General features: G+C 39.9%; 1 protein-coding gene across 1 annotated transcript in view; it reads right to left on the bottom strand.

Annotated features, from left to right (window-relative positions):
* Positions 1-5,463: 5,463 nt before the first annotated feature.
* Positions 5,464-17,892, bottom strand: part of PKD1L1 (polycystin 1 like 1, transient receptor potential channel interacting) — a 173,806-nt gene continuing 161,377 nt past the window's right edge. The window contains exons 51-54 of the mRNA XM_056138434.1: positions 16,284-16,520; positions 8,732-8,887; positions 7,365-7,505; positions 5,464-5,553 (exon numbers count right to left, since the gene is read on the bottom strand). Of these exons, the coding sequence (XP_055994409.1) occupies positions 5,464-5,553; positions 7,365-7,505; positions 8,732-8,887; positions 16,284-16,520 (624 nt within the window). The remainder of the gene's footprint in view (positions 5,554-7,364; positions 7,506-8,731; positions 8,888-16,283; positions 16,521-17,892) is intronic.

Genomic DNA, 17,892 nt, shown 5'->3' with positions numbered 1-17,892 from the left:
ATAGTTCATTTACCTCTTTAGCTGAGGTACAATTGTGAATGGGATTAAAAAAAAATCTTTCTTCTCGGGGCTGGAGCAACAGCACAGCAGGTAGGGTGTTTGCCTTGCATGTGGCTGACCCGGGTTTGATTCCCAGCATTCCATATGGTCCCCTGAGCACCACCAGGGGTAATTCCTGAGTGCAGAACCAGGAGTAACCCCTGTGCATCACTGGGTGTGACCCAAAAAGCAAAAAAAAAAAAAAAAACCAACTCTCTTCTCTTTCATTATTTGCATATAGAAAATTCATGGACTTTCTAATAGTAAATTTGTAGCCCGACACTTTACTCTGTGAATATATTGTTTCTAAGAGCTTTGGGGAATTCATTGGGATTTTTAAAATATAGTTTCGATTCATCTAAAATACTATCATGTCATCCATTTTTTCTATCTGCATGTCCTTGATATCTTTTTCTTGCATAGTTTCTAGGCAGGTATTTCCAGTACTATATTGAACAGAAGTAGCGAGAGCAGACAACCTTGTTCTGTGTACAATCTTAGAGGAAAAGCTTTTAGTTTTAGCCCATTATTTCTGTGTTTCTGTGGGCTTGTGGTAAACAGCTTTGACTATGTTAAGAAAAGTTCCCTTTTGTTGAGTTTTTATTAAAAATGGATGCTGAATGTAGTCAAAATCTTTCTCTACATCTATTGGCATGATCATATGATTTTTTAACTTTTATTAATTGATGTGGTTTATTACATAGATTGACTTGTGTACATTAAACCATATTTGCATCCCCAGGATAAATCCCACTTGATCATGGTGTACGATCTTTCTGATTAGTTGTTGGATTTGATTTGCTACTATTTTTTAATACTTTTTAAAATTATTATTAGTGAAACACCATGAGGTACAGATGTAGATTTACAATTTTTTGTGCTTGGGTTTCGATTATACAATGATCAAATACCCATCCCTCCACCAGTACCCATTTTCCACCATGGATAATATCCCTCCCACCCCCATCCCCCCATCCCACCCTGCCTCTGTGGCAGGACAATCCCTTGTGTTCTCTCTTTCCTTTTGGGTGTTGTGGTCTGCAAAAGAGGCATTGAGTGGCAAACATGTTCAGTCCATAGTCTACTTTCAACATGCATCTCCCCTCCTGGGAGGATCCTCCAAGCACCCTTTATTTGGTGCTCCCTTCTCTATCTGAGCTGCCCTTTCCCCTAGAATGCCCAGCTGGCCTCTAAGCTATGGAGTAATCCTCCTGGTATTGATCTCAGCTATTCTTGGGTATTAATCTCATATTTTGTTACTTTATATCCCCCAGATGAATGTAATCTTTCTATGTCTATCCCTCTCTTTCTGACTCATTTTGCTTAGCATGATACTTTCCATGTTGTACCACTTGTATATAAATTTCATGACTTCATCTTTTCTAACAGATTTGCTACTATTTTTGAGGATTTTTGTATTGGTGCTCATCATATGTATTTTCCTGCAATTTTCTTTTCTCTGCCCTTTCTCTGCTTTTGGCACCAGGGTGATGTTTACTTCATATAAGCTGTTTAGGAGTTTGTTTCTTCAATTTCCTGAGAGAGCCTTCAAAGTATTGCCAGGAAGTCTTATTTAAAGGTCTGAAAAAGCTGGCTAGTGAATACATCTAGGCCTGGTTGTTTTGGGGTAGACTTCTGATTACAATTTCAATTTCTTCGAGAGTGATAGGCCTGTTCAGGAGTTCCATAACTTTTTGGTTGTCTTGGGAGTTCAAGTATTTATCCATTTCTTTTAGGTTCTCTCATTTCATGGCATAAAGATTCTCAAAGTAATCTCTGGTGATTCTGTGAATTTCTGTGTTCCTGCCTTTCATTTCTGATTAGGTTTATTAAAGTTCTCTCTCTTTCTTTCTCCAAAGAACCAGTTCTTGGTTTCATTTATCGTTAGGATTGTTGTCTTATATTCTAGTTTGTTATTTCATTATTTTATCCCCCTTGCTTGCTTTGGGCTCCTTTGGGGGTTATTTTCCTATTTCTTAAGTTGTGTAGTCCAGTCCTTTATGTGCATTCTTTCTTCCTTTCTTATGAGTGCTTACATCTTGGAGAATGTCCATTTATATGGAGAAGAACATGTATTTGGATTTTGGTGCATTAGAATCCATATATATATATATATATATACATATATGTATATCCCTATCTTCAATTTCTTCCTTCAAAGCAAGTATTTCCTTACTGAAGTTTAAGAGGTGACAGAGCAGTGTTGAAGTCTCCAGCTACTATTGTGTTGCTAACAATGGTCTTCCTTCATGTCTATTATGAACTGCTTTAAGTATTTTGCTTTTCCCTCATTCTAAACACATGTTCAGATGTGTGAGTTCTTCCTGATGTGTGTGTATATATATATATATCTTAATCATTAGGAAATGTCCTTCACTGTATCTTGTTTTAGCTGGTACCCTTTGGGACTCCTGGATCTTGGTTGCTTTCCTGGCCCTCTGGGACCCTGATGATTTGTAGGTTATTTCCTCTTGAATTAGTCCCAAAGTTCTGTTTTCAGCATTTTATTTATTTTGAAGCCTTTTTACATCTTCTGCTGTTCTACACCACATTGTGAACATCACTGATTTTGTCCTCAGCAATTGTACTTTAATGGTAAGGCCTTCATATGAGTTTTTCTTTTCACTTGACAAGCTTTTCAGTTGTCATTTCTGTTTGTAATTTCATCATTTCTGCTCTCAAATATTTTTGTGTTTATTGACTGTTACTTCCATTGTTTCTTTGAGTTCCTTAATCATCCTTGATAGTTCCTCTCTAAGGTTCTTTTAGAGAGGTTATATAGATCTTTATTACTGTTTGAATTTTCACTTAATCACTTAAATCACTTAACTTCCTGTTAGTCGTCAATTTGCTCAAGCGGGCGCCAGTAACGTATCCATTTGTCCCTGTCGCGTGCTAGCCCAATGGAATCTGTTCGCTCTGGGAACATGAAGAGCCTCAAACCAATCGTTCATGATCTTGACGAAGAAGTCTGACCATCTGGTAGGTGGGCGGCCACGCGATCTTTTGACATCCCGTGGAATCCAGTTGGTAACAGCTCTAGTCCAGCGGTCGTTCTTTAAATCTCATTACGTGATCAGCCCGTCTGATTTTTGACACCTTGGCAAATGAGACAGCGTCCCTGATTCTTGATCGTCGATGGATGTCAGAACTCCGGATTCTTTCTCTCATTTGAGTGAAACGTGATATTCCAAGCATAGCTCTTTCAATTCTTCTTTGGGAGACCTGAATAGCGTTCTCCTCTTGTTTGCATAGGGCCCAGGTCTCTGAGGCATATGTTAATGCAGGAAGAACAGTGGAGTCAAAGAGATGTGCCCGGAGCCGGAGGTTCTTCATCCTCTTAGCTATTTCTTTGACGTTCTTGAAGGCGTTCCATGCCGCTCTCTTCCTCCTGCGCAGCTCAGGTGCCAGGTCATTTGTCATGTTGACTTCTCGACCTAGGTACACATAGCTGTTGCATTCAGAGATGGTTGTTCTGTTGAGAGCGAATGGGGCATCAGGAACGAGGCTGTTTCTCATAAACATTGTCTTTGTAAGATTCAGCTGTAGTCCTACCTTTCCACACTCATGGTCAAAGTTGGCCAGCATTTGTGCCTCTTGGCTGATGTTTGGTGCTATTAAAACAATGTCATCAGCAAAGCGGAGGTGGTGTAGTTGCTGACCATCTATCTTCACTCCCATTCCTTCCCATTCCAGTCGTCGCATGATGTTCTCGAGGGTGGCACTGAAGAGTTTCGGTGAAATGGTATCACCCTGCCGAACCCCTCTCTTGACATCAACGATCACTTCTTTGTAGAATGGTGAGATCCTAGTAGTGAATCCGCAATACAGCTCACGGAGGATCCTGATGTATTGGGCTTGAATGCCCTGATTGGCTAGAGCTTCAATGACCGCTTCCATCTCAACAGAATCAAAGGCCTTCTTTAAATCAATGAACCTGAGACAGAGCAGCATCTTGAACTCCCGAGAAACCTCAATGAGCTTAGTAATCGTGTGGATATGGTCGATGGTGCTGAATCCTTTGCAGAACCCGGCTTGCTCGCATGGTTGTCCTTCATCTAGTGTTCTGCCAATCCTATTTAGGATGACTCGAGTGAACAACTTGTAGATGACAGACAATAGGCAGATTGGGCGATAGTTGCCAATGTCATGGATGTCTCCCTTCTTGAACAGTAGTACGGTCCTGCTGGTTTTCCATTGGGACGGAACCTTGCATTCAGACAGGTAGCGAGTGAAGAGCCAAGCCAGTGAATTGATGAGTACTGACGGCAGGTTCTTCAGGTGTTCAGGTCTGACCTTGTCTGGGCAGGGTGCTGTTTGTTTCTTTACCGACGAAATGGCGTGTTGGATTTCGGAAGGGAGAACGTTGGGAACGACATATCCATCCTGTGGAATTTGGTATGTCGGCAAGTGGACATGGCTATCAAAGAGATTTGAGTAGAAGTCATGGATAATCTTCTCCATTGCCGTTCTGGAGGATGTGATGGATCCATCAGGACGTTGGAGGGCAGTTATCTTTGTCTTGTAGTTGGTGAAGGACAGATGGGCGTTACAAATACTTTTCCCAGCTTCTGCCGCATCTACCAGTACTTCTGCTCTTCTCTCTTTGAGGTCTTCCCTGATCGCATCTCTGCACTGCTTTGTGAGCTCGGATGTTAGCTTGCGGTTGCCTGAGGCATGCGTCAAAGCACGCTGGCGAATTAGCTCAAGAGTTTTCGAAGACAGGTGTTGTTTTGTGGCTATCTCTCTCTTGGCGTTCCTCGGACATTCATGGAGGTGCTGAACCAGTCGATCGTATTCCTCGTCAATGTTGTCAACAATGGCATCTTCCCATGTTGCCGCAATAGTGCCAAAGAGTTCCCAGTTGGTGGTCGTTCTGGGAGTTCTCTTTTTGAACTTTGCAGCCCTTTCTCCCCGCTCTGTGAAGTAGAATTTTGCACGAAGGAGACGGTGGTCCGATCCCGTTTGAAATTTTGGGACAACAGCGACATCGGTCAGGCAAAACCGTCGATTGAATATGATGTGGTCTTGAATTTTCAGTGATACTATATTTTCTCACTAAGCATAGTAGGGTCCTGCACTGTTTTCCAGCTCTGACTATTGCAGTCTGGTGTTTTTTTTGTATGTTGTGTGTGGATAGCTGACTAGAGTTAGGATGTCTTTGTACGCTCATTGTGTGATATAAAGAACTGAAGAAATGTTTGACCACTATATGGCCATGAGCTTCATGTGTGAAATGGTGATCCTGAGGATCAAATATGGCCCCAATGCCATGTGCCTCAGTTTCTCTTTATTTAATCTATTTTAAAATGACTGTTTTGAAAGGTGTGAGATTGAGGTCTGAATTCAGCCAGCATGTGGCTGACAAATATTCCCCAAATCATTTACTTCACTTCATCCACATATCACATTCTCAATTATGTTTCAGAAATCAAGTACTTGAAGATCTTTGTGCTCTTGAACTGGCAGCATGTTTTCTCCTTTTTGCTTAATTTCATTGTGGTTGCCACATTTCTAAGATTAATACTCATATTTTGGGTCAAAGGCATTCTTAATTTCTGGGAAGATGGTGTTTACATTTGTTTCTCAGTATCTTTACCAATATACAAATAAGGAGTCATGCATTTACATCATATTATATACTAGAAGTCACATTATAAAATATTTTACACTTTAAAACATAGAGCAGAGTCTCCTGCCCCTGCGCCTGCCTGTCCTTGCCAAGGCCCCTTGGAGGGGAGTGGGTTGAGTTTTCCTCTCTGCCCCGACCAGGGCTCCGGCAGCCGAAGACCTACAGAACCAGCCACCACCATGCTGAGACCACTCTCCGCACACATGAAGGTACTGGCAGAGGGACAAAGCCACGCGGGTTCCGGGGCTGAGATCTCCAAGCCTACTCGGATTGGGGCTGAGCATCCTCTACCCAGATCCTCCAAAGTCCAGTAGGCGGGGGTCACACCCACCAACTGGCCCCCTGGTGCCGTGTAATCCCATCAATGGCCAAGATTCAGAGACTATAAAACCCAGCTCCCAGAAGCATGCGGCCGCATTCGCGGTTGCGAGACATCTTATCATCTCATTCCTACTTTAGACAAACTGGCAGGCTACCGAATATAACCTGCCCACACAGCAGAATCTGGCAAACTCCCCGTGGCGTACCCAATATGCCAAATACCAGTAACAGTGAAGGGTGTCATTCTCCTAACTCTGAAAGAGCCTTGAATATGGCATTTAAAAAAAAAAATCTCAGGGCTAGGACGAAGAGATGTTACTGGGGCCTGCTTGAGGCAATTGATGAATAACAGGATGGTTGTGATTGATTGATTGTGAAAACATAAAGTAGGTCTTCAGTACTGACCTCAGCTCATCTTATATCACTACAATCATTATTTCCCTTTGAAGAATATTATGCAAATTGGTCTCATGATTTGGAACAGCAACTACTTCAAATATAATTTATTTATTTAAATTAAGGATTAGAGCAATAGCACAGCAGTAGGGCATTTGCCTTGCATGCGGCCGACCTGGCCAACCCGAGTTTGATTCCTCTGTCCCTCTCCGAGAGCCCAGCAAGCTACTGAGAGTATCTCGACCTCACAGCAAAGCCTGGCAAGCAACCTGTGACGTATTCGATATGCCAAACACAGTAATAACAAATCTCACAATGGAGATGTTACTGAGCCCACTGGAGCAAATCGATGAACAACAGGAGGACAGTGCTACAGTGCTACTATAGTAATAGTAATAGTAATTTAAATTAAATTTTTTCATTTTAAAAACTTTTTAATCTTGATTTTTATAAGATTGCAAGTTATACTGGGAACAGCAAGCACTTTCAAACTGGTCATGTTTGAGTTTGCATTATTATTTGTTTTTTTCTGCTTCCTACCTTTGTGACTTTGGCTCCTTGTAATTCATTCATTAATTGAATAAACCTACCTTATGCTGGAAAGTGAAAGAAATGAATAAAATAAATGAAAATTTCATTTTATATTAGGTATCATGGTTTACAATACTATTAATGGTAGGGTTTCTTACACAAACTACTCCCATAACAAATCTTCAGCAAACTGTCTGCTTCCCTCCACTATAGTTCCGGCGTCCACCCTCCCCAGCTGGTTCCCCTCCATATCTTTCCCTGCTATGATAAGCTTTCTACTGAAGACCAATTTTCAGTTTCTGTTGCCTTTGAGAATATTATTACCTTACTATGAAAGAGATTGTTCTGTGTCTGTCAAACATAGTTTAGGACTTAAAAAATTTTACACAACAAAAAACTTAATTAAAATTTATGTTTGCTTACCCATATAAATAGAAATACTAACCAAGGGAATATCTTCTGCACTGGCTTCCAATATATATTCAGATTGTTGTTCTAAGAGAGGAAATTCTAGACAATCAGACAAACCATTAATCTTCAATAAAAGTTCATCTAAAAGATCTTCAAATTCATCCAGGAAGTAATTCTGAAAAGAATTATATTAGATTAGTAAATGTATTCAATAGTCTATTTTCTTCTTTCTTCATTATCCCAAGTATTTTTTAATATAAACTTAATATAACAGTTCTTAAAAAATTTTTTGAAATTTTCACCAGAACTCTAAAATCAGGAGATCTGGGCCCTGGTCTTTACATTGCAATTTATCTTTACATCACGATCACGATCACGACCACCCTGTTGTTCGTCGATTGCCTCGAGCAGGTGCCAGTAACGTCTTCTTCGTCCTAGCCCTGAGATTTTTTTTTAAAGTGCCATATTCAAGTGCCAATTATCTTTACATGCAACTTAATAATTCCTGATGTCATATACATCAGTGAAAATCCGACTTCATTTTCAATTTCACATACAGATATGTATGCACTGTAGCACTGTCCTCCCATTGTTCATCGATTTGCTTGAGCGGGTCCAGTAACGTCTCCATCATGAGACTTCTTGTTACTGTGTTTGGCATATCGAATATGCTATGGGTAGCTTGCCAGGCTTTGCCGTGCAGGTGAGATACTCTCGGTAGCTTACCGGGCTCTCCAGGAGGGGTGGAGGAATCGAACCCAGCTCAGCTGGGCTGGCCACATGCAAGGCAAAATCCTACCCCTGTGCTATCGCTCCAGCGATACAGATGTATATACTCTTTCTTATTAATGAGATCACAAAAGGTTTATATATAAGTCCAAAATGACCAAACTTTAAAGAAGGCAATTATTTTTGGAGAAAGTACATAATAAAGTATGAACTCAATAATTATCACGATCTTTATTACAAATAACTTGTTTCAGAATTGAGCCAGGTTTTGTCTAACACCAGTAATCAAAAATAGTTCAACACTCATTATGCAAATATGGCTTTGATTTATACAATTACAGTCAAGCATTTATACCTAAAATGGTTTGCTCCATGGTTTGTTAAAGTTTCTCAGCTATCAGGTACCAAAAGCAAATGCTTAAATTCTAAAGGGGTTGTATAGGATTTGCGTTGAAAGGAGAAAATCATAATTTCATTTTTCTGACGCTGCAGAGTCACTATAAGAATATAATGAATTAATGGTGGTGAATGGAAATCTATAGTGTTCAGAATGTCAAAAATTCCAAGGTTGCAATAATACTGGGATATAATCACAATCATGGTTGAATCATTAAAAGTAAAATTTTACAATCACTTTGAACATGTTCATTAGTCCCATATCCCTCAGCTTACTTGATTTTCAGCCACTTTCATCTCTTCCATTTTGGGCTTTCCTATAAGGGTGAGAACCTTTCCCCATATGTAGGCAGTCACATCTTTAAGGAGCCCAAGAAATTTTCTTTGAAAATATTTTCTGTTTTGGGCAAGAGTCATAAGAGAACCTCTCAACTGGAGGGGAAAATAATAAGACAAATATCATGTTATCAAGCAAAAATAATTTTTCATTTTGAAACTATAAATGGTAAATCAAATCTTATTATGCTATTTTGTGATTTAGTAAGGCAGTGATTGCTAAGCAAAAATAATTAAGAAAAGAATCTCATGAATTATGTTAAAATTGTTGTAGGGTAAATCCAGCTAATTACCTTAGCTTATTATAAAGAAATAAGCTAAGGTAATTAGCTTATTATAAAGGAAATTACCTTATTATAAAGGATCTTCTAATAATTCTCACTTGAGAACGATGTCTATTAACATGACAAAAACATTACTTCTATAAAATTTGCATTTCATTTTTGACTGTACTGATGAACCTTTTTTTGCTATAGGCTGAGTTCCACCAAAAGTTTGTACCTGTGACTGAAAAGTGTTCAAGACCATGAGAAGGGCAATATGATCTTGATTCCTTTTTAGGCATAAATGAGCCAGTGATGGCCATGTGGAATGACAGGTTTATTTATCCAGTGAAGTATAGTACATATTAGCACAAAAGTCTGCAGGAACCAAACTCAAAGGTCAAAATGTTCCATTACCAACCCTAACTAAAAATTAATGAGGAAATTCTATCATCTCATAGAAAAACTAATGCAAAATATTAAAGAATTTTGAAAATGGAATTGAAGGAGATAGAGAATACAGTAGCAAATCACAGCAACAGAATTCACCATGCTAAAGACTGTATCAGTGATCTTACAGAAAAAGCAGTCTATCCCCAAAAGAGATGGCAATACAAAAGAGATATACAAATGGAAGAAAATGGAGAATATTTTATAGACAGTAGCAAGGGAAATAATCTCTGAATCATAGGAATACCAGCAAAGTAAAGAAAGACTAGTGAAAGAGGCAATAGTTCAAAACTTCCCCAATGACTGGGGGGAGAGCTGTGTGCAGATTCAAGAGGCTCAAGGAATACTCAACAAAACAAATCCATATAGAACACAAAGCCACAATGTAAGCAGAATGGCATGAATCAGAGGAACATATTACTTAACAACTGCAAAAGGAAATTAAAACCTCAAATACAGGTGAAACAACATTAAACTAATAACAGATATCATATGAAACTGTACAAGCAAGAAGATATTGGGATGATATATTCAGAGTACCATGAGAAAAATCTTAAACTATGGTCCTCTATCCTGTAAGGCTGACATTCAGATTTGAGGAAGGATTAAAATATTCTTAGAAAAGAAATAGCAAGACATCTGCTAAATTATCCATGTCTACAATGAATATTGAATGACCTCCTATAAAAAGCAAATGTTCAATTAAAAATATCTATAGAAAAATGGCAACAAACTCATTTTTCATGTATTATTTTTCCTTTATTACTCATATTATTCTTACTTTAATGTTAAACTGGATCAATTTATTCCAATGAAGAATAAACCAATCCTGCAAGTGACATACATCTTTCTGGTGTATTGCACTTTGAGTTTGAGAGGAACTGTAGCACCATAGCACTGTCCTCTCATTGTTCATCAATTTGCTCGAGTGGGCATCAGTTTTTGGTATATCCATTGTTTTTGGTATATCAAATATGCTATGGTAGCTTGCCAGGCTCTGCCATGTGGGCGGGATACTTTTGGTAGCTTGCCGGGCTCTCTGAGAGGGACGAAGGAATCAAACTCTTATCGGCTGCATGTAAGGCAAACACTGTATTCACTCTGCTATAGCTCCAGCCCTTGAGAAGAACTATCATTAAATTTGATTTATATGCTTGGGTAATATTTCCTTTCTTATCTAGATAGCAGTGTCTATTCAGATGTCTATTGCTGAGTTTTTGTCACAACTCCCTTTATTCTTTGTCTTTTTATACAGAAGTTCTAAAAGAAAATTTAAACGAGACAAACATAAAAGGATTGCTAAATGCACATTAAAGAATAATATGTAAACAAAATCCCATAGTTAAGTTAGAATGGAAGGCTATGGAAAGACTGGGATCATTTTAAGTAGATATATCTGAATCAAAAGTTAAGGTCTCAAAGTCATAAATATATTCCAAATTAAAAGATCAGAAAAAGACAGAAAAGGGGGGGGGAAGAAAACAAAAAGATAAAAAAAATAAAATTCATTTATATCAGTTATTTCTCTGTCAATAGACTGAACTCTTTTATTAGAAGGCACAGAGTAAGGGACTAGAGAAATAACACAGCAGGTAGGCCACTTGCCTTCCCAATGGCTGACCTGTGTTTGACCTGACATCACATATGGTCCCCCAAGCTTAGCCAGGAGTAATTACTGAGAGATAAGCCAGAGTAAGTCCTGAGCACAGCCAGGTCTGGCAAAAAATAAAATAAAACAGAGGACGGACATATGAGGAAACAAAATATAAGTATTTGCAGTTCACAAGAAACATATTTGAATTCATGGGGGAAGAAAGAAGAAGGAAGAAAGAAGGAAGAAGAAGGAAGGGGAGAAGGAGGAAGAAAAAGAAAAAGGAGGACGAGGATGAGGAACAGGAAGAAGAGGAAGAAGAAGAAAGACAGTTATGTAGATCAAATAATATTCAAGCAAAAGAAAGCAGTTAAGAAAGGAAAAGAATGGAAAAGAGAAAGGAAAGAACAGAACTCACTGTTTAAGAAAGATGTAGATCAAATAGTCTTAGTTCTTATCAACATAGTTGCACTGAGTGAAGGGCAGCAAAGTTTATAAACTTCTGTTCAAATAACTTAAAAGTTATATTGATGAAAACACAATAATAGTGGAAGACATACCTTAAAAGATATATTGATAGAAACAATAATAATGGGAGACTTCAATACCCCAATTTCACTATTAGACAAATCAACCAGACTGAATATCATTAAAGATAAAAGCACCCCAAATGAAGAAGTGGAAGAACAGGAATAAATTGATATATGCAAGGCTATCCTCCCTCAAAAAGCTGAATGCACATTCTTTTTAATGCACACGGATCATTCTACCTGTGGACAGACAACATATTAGGGCATATATCAAGCATATATAAATTACAAAGATATAAATGACATCAATCAGTTTCTAAGACCATGCTATGCTATAAAAGTAGAAATTAACCATAAAAAGATGGGGAAAGCTCCAACTGAATGCTAAGCAAAATGTTGCCAGATAACAACTAAGATCCAAGAGAAAAATCAAATAAAAATATTTATAAAGATTAATGAAGAAACAATATGTCAGAATCTATGGGCACAGAAAAAGTAATTCTAAGGGGGGAATTAAGAGAAATACAGACCTACATCAGAAAGCAGAAAGAGCTAAAATCAAAAACCTAATCATATATGTTAAGAACCTTGCAAAGGAATAATTCATGAATCCTGATTAGTAGGTGGAAAGAAAATATAGAAATTAGATATTTGGGGGGTCACATCCAGCTGTGCTCAGGGCCTACTCCTGACTTGTACTTAGGTATCATCTTGGCAGGTTCAGGGGACTATGGGATTCTGGGAATCACATCCAGGTCAGTCACCATGCAAGGCAAGTACCTAATATGCTGTACTATCTCTCTAGAGAAGAAATCAATGATATAGAAATCAAGAAAAACAATGAAACAGTCAATGAAACCCAAAGCTTTTTTTTTTTAAAGAATAAACAAAACATGGACATCCTTGTCTAGATTCATGAGGACATAAAGATAAAATATGTCCTCAAGTTTTTTTCTACCAGATACCTTGAATCAGAAATGGGAGGAAAAAAATTATAATAGACCTCTCAGAAGCACAATGATTATGAGAGATTATTATGAACAACTTTTCAATATTAAGCTGGAAAACCTAGAAGAAATGACATACTTTTAGAATGACATAACCAAGAAAAACTGAATGAGGGGGGAAGCAAATCTTTGAACAGGTCCATCTAAATATTTTTAATATTTCAAGGGAATATTAACTTAATATTTCAAGTTCCCTTGAAATATTAAAAATAGCCTGAGGAATGAAAGCACAGATTGGCTCACTAGTGAATTCTGCCTAACCTTAAAAGATTACCTACAGGCATTTTGAGGAAAGACGAGAAGATGGTGATGGTGCAGCAGCAGGCAGTAGGCTGCAGAGCTACTGCAGCTCTTGGTGTTGTGACATTGGGCTGCGGTGTGGCAGAATTTTGCATGACGATTAGTCTTCTTCGGGCCCAGATTGGTACCCCCACAGAGTGTGGGCCTGGAATTGAGGGGATGCCCCAGGTTCCCGCCATGAGGGGCTGGCTTGGATGTCCTTGCTGCCACTGCTTCCCAGGCACAGTCCTCACCACCGGAGCTGCCCACAGCATATCAGGGAGAAAAGTCTCCCTGAGCGACAACTGACTGCAGACTGGGCCCGAGTAGGGGAGCATGTGGCCCAGGCTCACCCGGAGCTCCCCAAACCATGCACAATAACTGCACTGACTACGGTACTGGTCCAGATGAGGGCCTTGCTGCTGTCATCACTGGGATCCAGGGGGTGCAGTGCCACTGGCAGGTCAACCTGCTGGTGCCTTCAGGCTTCCTCAGAACCCAAGTGGCCTTTATATCTCTAGCTGAACCTCAACAACTTGGGACCCAGTTTTCCAAGGAATTCAACTGCCAAAATTTAGATATGTGGGAGCCACGTCCACAAACCACCTCCGGATCAGCTATACAAGCTCATTTGTGGACCTTGCTCTAGAGATTCATAAATAAATCTCAAAAGAGATAAAAAAAAAAGGCGCAGTATATTTTGGACTCACACATGGCTGAATTATCATGGAGGCACATCTAGGGGAGGGGCATAGCCCAGTGCCTGCCCAAACAGAGACCCTGGAAGCCACTTGCTCCCACAATCCAAAATCACTGCCATGCCTCTGGGTGGATCCCACCATCTTGAGACAGACCTCACTGAGATATTAATCTGCTGAAATTTCGGGTATGCAGGTTTTGTGACCAAAATCTCCAGGCTTTCTTGGGTAAAGGATGGGCTACCTTCTGCCCCTCCCAGTACTTCCAGAAGCTGTGGAAGTCATGCCCAACCTCCAAAGCTGCCACCCAGTTAAAAAAGCTACTCCATCTGTACCTTCCCAATAGAAATACTGAACAAACACGGTGACTTCTTAATTGCAAACTATAATGCACAAAAAGAGAGAGATAAAGAGAAAGAATTTAAGTGTCTGCCATAGAGGTAGGCTGGTGGGTGGCAGGGTTAGGGAGGGGAAAACACTGGATGTTCTGACTTATCTTAAATAGAACAATATGACACGGTAATTGAAGGCATTTGAACCTTCAATTGGCCCTAGATTATCAAAAGGAAAAGGGCAGGGAAAGAAAGAAACGAAGGGAGAAGCAAGAGGAGGTTGTCTGGAGGTAACAAAGGGGCAAGGTTCAGGGATGTTAGCCACATCTGTGGTGTAGAGATAATGTATATGTTTATATCTAAACCTCTAGACCACAAATGATTGTAAGGATGGGACCAAAACTACAGTTAAACTTAAAAAATGTATCTGTCAAGAAGTCAGTATGGGGGTGGGAGTGAATCTGGGGTAGGTGGTGGAAGGATGGGGATACAGGTTCTTGGACCTGTGGTAGAAACACTGCAAACAGGAAAACTTATTGTAAACTATGTAAATTAGTGTCTAAATATTTTTATTTATGTGCCAGTTAAGGAGGCAGTCTTGGAGTTAGAGGAAATCTGAGAACATTGAGGGAGGGATGCTAGTGGTTGGGCTGGGTTTTGAATCGGAATATTGTATGTCTGTAACTCTCTAGTGGTTGGGCTGGGTTTTGAATTGGAATATTGTATGTCTGAAACTCTCTAATTGAAAGGTTTGTAAATCATGTCAACTAAATAAAAGTCAATTACAAGTTACATGTTGGCATGTAAATCATGCCAACACCTGTGTAATCCCATCAAAAGTCAACATGATTTACATGTTGGCATGTAAATCATGCTGGCGCCGTGTAATCCCATCAATGGCCAAGACTCAGAGACTATAAAACCCAGCTCCCAAAAGAGAACAGCGCAGAGTCTCCTGCCCCCTCGCCTGGCTGTCCTCGCCGGGGCCCCTTGGAGGGGAGCTGGTTGAGTTTTCCTCCCTGCCCCGACCAGGGCTCTGGCAGCCGAAGACCTCCAGAACCAGCCACCACCATGCTGAGACCACTCTCCGCACAGATGAAGGTACCGGCAGAGGAACAAAGGCATGTGGGTCCCAAGGCTGAGATCTCCAAGCCTACTTGGATCGGGGCTGAGCATCCTCCACCCAGATCCTCCAAATTCCAGTAGGCACCAACTGGCCCCCTGGTGCCATGTAATCCCATCAATGGCCAAGACTCAGAGACTATAAAACCCAGCTCCTGGAAGCGCGGCCGCATTTGCGGCCACGCAACATCTTTTTTTTTTTTTTTTTTATCTTATTCCTACTTTGGACAGACTGCCAGGCTACCAAATGTAGCCTGCCCACACGGCAGAGTCTGGAAAACTCCCCATGGTGTACCCAATATGCTAAATACCAGTAACAATGATGGGTCTCATTCTCCTAACTCTGAAAGAGCCTCGAATATGGCACTTTTTAAAAAAATCTCAGGGCTAGGATGAAAGAGACGTTACTGGGGCCTGCTCGAGGCAATCGACAAAATAAAAGATAAATTTAAAAAAAGACTTACTATAAAATAATAGTAACTTTAATATTATTTTTCACAGTGCCAAAGTAAAAGATTAAATGTTACAAAAGACTTACTAGAATAGGATTTTTTTTGGTTGGCAAAAGAACAGATTAATGCAATAAAAGGCAGAAACCCAGGTGTAGATGTCACATATATATTCAACTTCCTTTTGATGAAAATATAAAAGGAATTCTAGACAGAAAATAAATAATTATTTTTGGCTTTTTGGGTCATACCCAGAGATGCACAGGGGTTACTCCTGGCTCTTCATTCAGAAATTATTCCTTGTGGTGCTTGGGGGACCATATGGGATGTTAGTGATTGAACCTGGGTCCGATGTATGCAAGGCAAACACCCTACCCACTGTATTATTGCTACAGCTCCAGGGAGGAAATATTTTCAAGAATGAATGTTGGCTGATGGAGCAAAAGTTTTATAAGATTTAAAGACTAAAGTAACAAGTCAAGAATATAACGAAATTATGTAAAGTTAGGTTTTGGGAAAAAAGGAATGTGACTTAAAGCTGAGAGGTCCATCTTCCTTGAAAGCTGAGGGGCCCAGGAGTCTTTGGTGTTGTGGAGATGTTTTAGGCTGCAAGAGAGCACAGCCTACTACTTAGCATCTGTCTAGAGCTGGGTGATTGGATGGGCTCAGGATAACAACAACATGGAAACAAGCTGAAGGAAAGAGCATACCAGCCTACAGAAGAAACCTTTGCAAACCTTGATTTTCAACATCCTGGATGCATCCACATACCATTCCAAACCACACGGGTATCACTAATATGAAAAGAGCTCCTTTTCCATAGCACCAAGCCCTGGAATGTTGATCATATATGGAGGATCCAAGGAAGGAATCTCTTTGGCTTCTTCCTGGAAAATGAAACAGCTGACCATAGAGGGATTCTGAGAAGGTTCCAGAAGTCAGAGCCTTGGTGAAGAGCAGAAATCCATGTAGGTGGAAGTAGGCAGCTAGCATCAGGACACACACAAGCTACAAAGAGAAAACCAAGGAAATGAACTCCCTGGGCCAGTTCATTGTGTTTGTCCCCCCTCTGAGCTATACTCCGGCCTCTCTCCCTTATGGGGTCCCCACTTCAGCTCTGTTCCATTCATTTCTTTTTGTCAGTGCCCAGCCCAGCATCCTTGTACATGCCTTCCTCTGTGAAGTTACTTTTCCTTAGGTATCAGGGCTCCATCATTTTCTCTGCACTGCAAGCTGCCAGAGCCCCATCCAGACCCCAAGCAACCTTCTCATCATCCTGGTAGGCTAAATACCTGGTGCCAATTAATAAAATAGATCATTTAAAAACTATGGAAGAGCCATCTTTCAGTTTATTTCAGGAGAAGTCTTGTCTGGTTGTTGCAACAGATTGGGTGCTCAGACTGGAAGGAGGGGCTGTTTCATGTCATGGGTTCAGAATACAAAGAGAGCTGAAAATGCAATGTGACCATAGGATAGCTGCCTTTCATGTTAAAGGATTCAATCCCTGGCAATCACAAAAAATGAAAACAAAACTGTGTTAAATTCCTGGCATTCCCCACAAATAAAAACAGAAAAGCACTCAGTATACAAATTTACTATTCTATCTACATTTGTATCATAAAACAGTTTTCTCCTGAAGGACAGATCATTAATCCACTGTTACAGGTCTACATGGGTAAGTGTGATGGGATGTCATCACAGGTAGCTCCCTGAGTACACTGCACTTACACAGAGGCTTTTTCTGGTCTCTATTGCACATTTTTTCCTAGCATTATTTACCTGAAAGTAGAATTTCACCCTCCCTGAACTTTAAAAAAAAGCACTATCTTGATTCCCTGCATTTCTTTTCTCTTCATTCATAACTTATTCTACTTAATTTGGATATAATTTATTATTTTACTTTTTTGCAAGAGAAAAAGCATTTTTCAAGGCACTAATTTGTGTAGTAATGTCTTATTTAGCAGGTATAAAGGCACACAATTGCTATATTCCAGAGTACATTTCAGGCTTGTATAGAAATTATGGTCTATTAAGTTATGAGATTAAAAAAAACATGTGGGCATGTGCAGGGGATTCAAGCTTTCAGTGGCTGAGAGCTGCCTCCCCAGACTGAACAATGGCAATGGGTGGGTGAAGGACAGAGTAATGGAGAAACAGGGCCCCAGGCTGGTTGGTAGTCAGTTTATTTCTTTCTCCTCCCCAGCCTAGTCCAATTTCTCCCCTTAGAGTGCAATCATAGTCGTAGTTTTGGTCCTAGTCCCAGTCATCATAGTTCCATCATCCCAGTCTCCTTGTAGACCACAAAGTCCTCTCCTTCGTTATATAACCCTCTTTCCCCTTACAGAATAGTTATATAGAAAACATGAAGAGTGAGGGTACA

The sequence above is a fragment of the Sorex fumeus genome, unplaced genomic scaffold, assembly GCF_029834395.1.
Source record: "Sorex fumeus unplaced genomic scaffold, SorFum_2.1 ptg000128l, whole genome shotgun sequence".
In the NCBI taxonomy this organism is placed as follows: domain Eukaryota; kingdom Metazoa; phylum Chordata; class Mammalia; order Eulipotyphla; family Soricidae; genus Sorex; species Sorex fumeus.
This window is presented reverse-complemented; position numbering and strand designations above follow the sequence as displayed.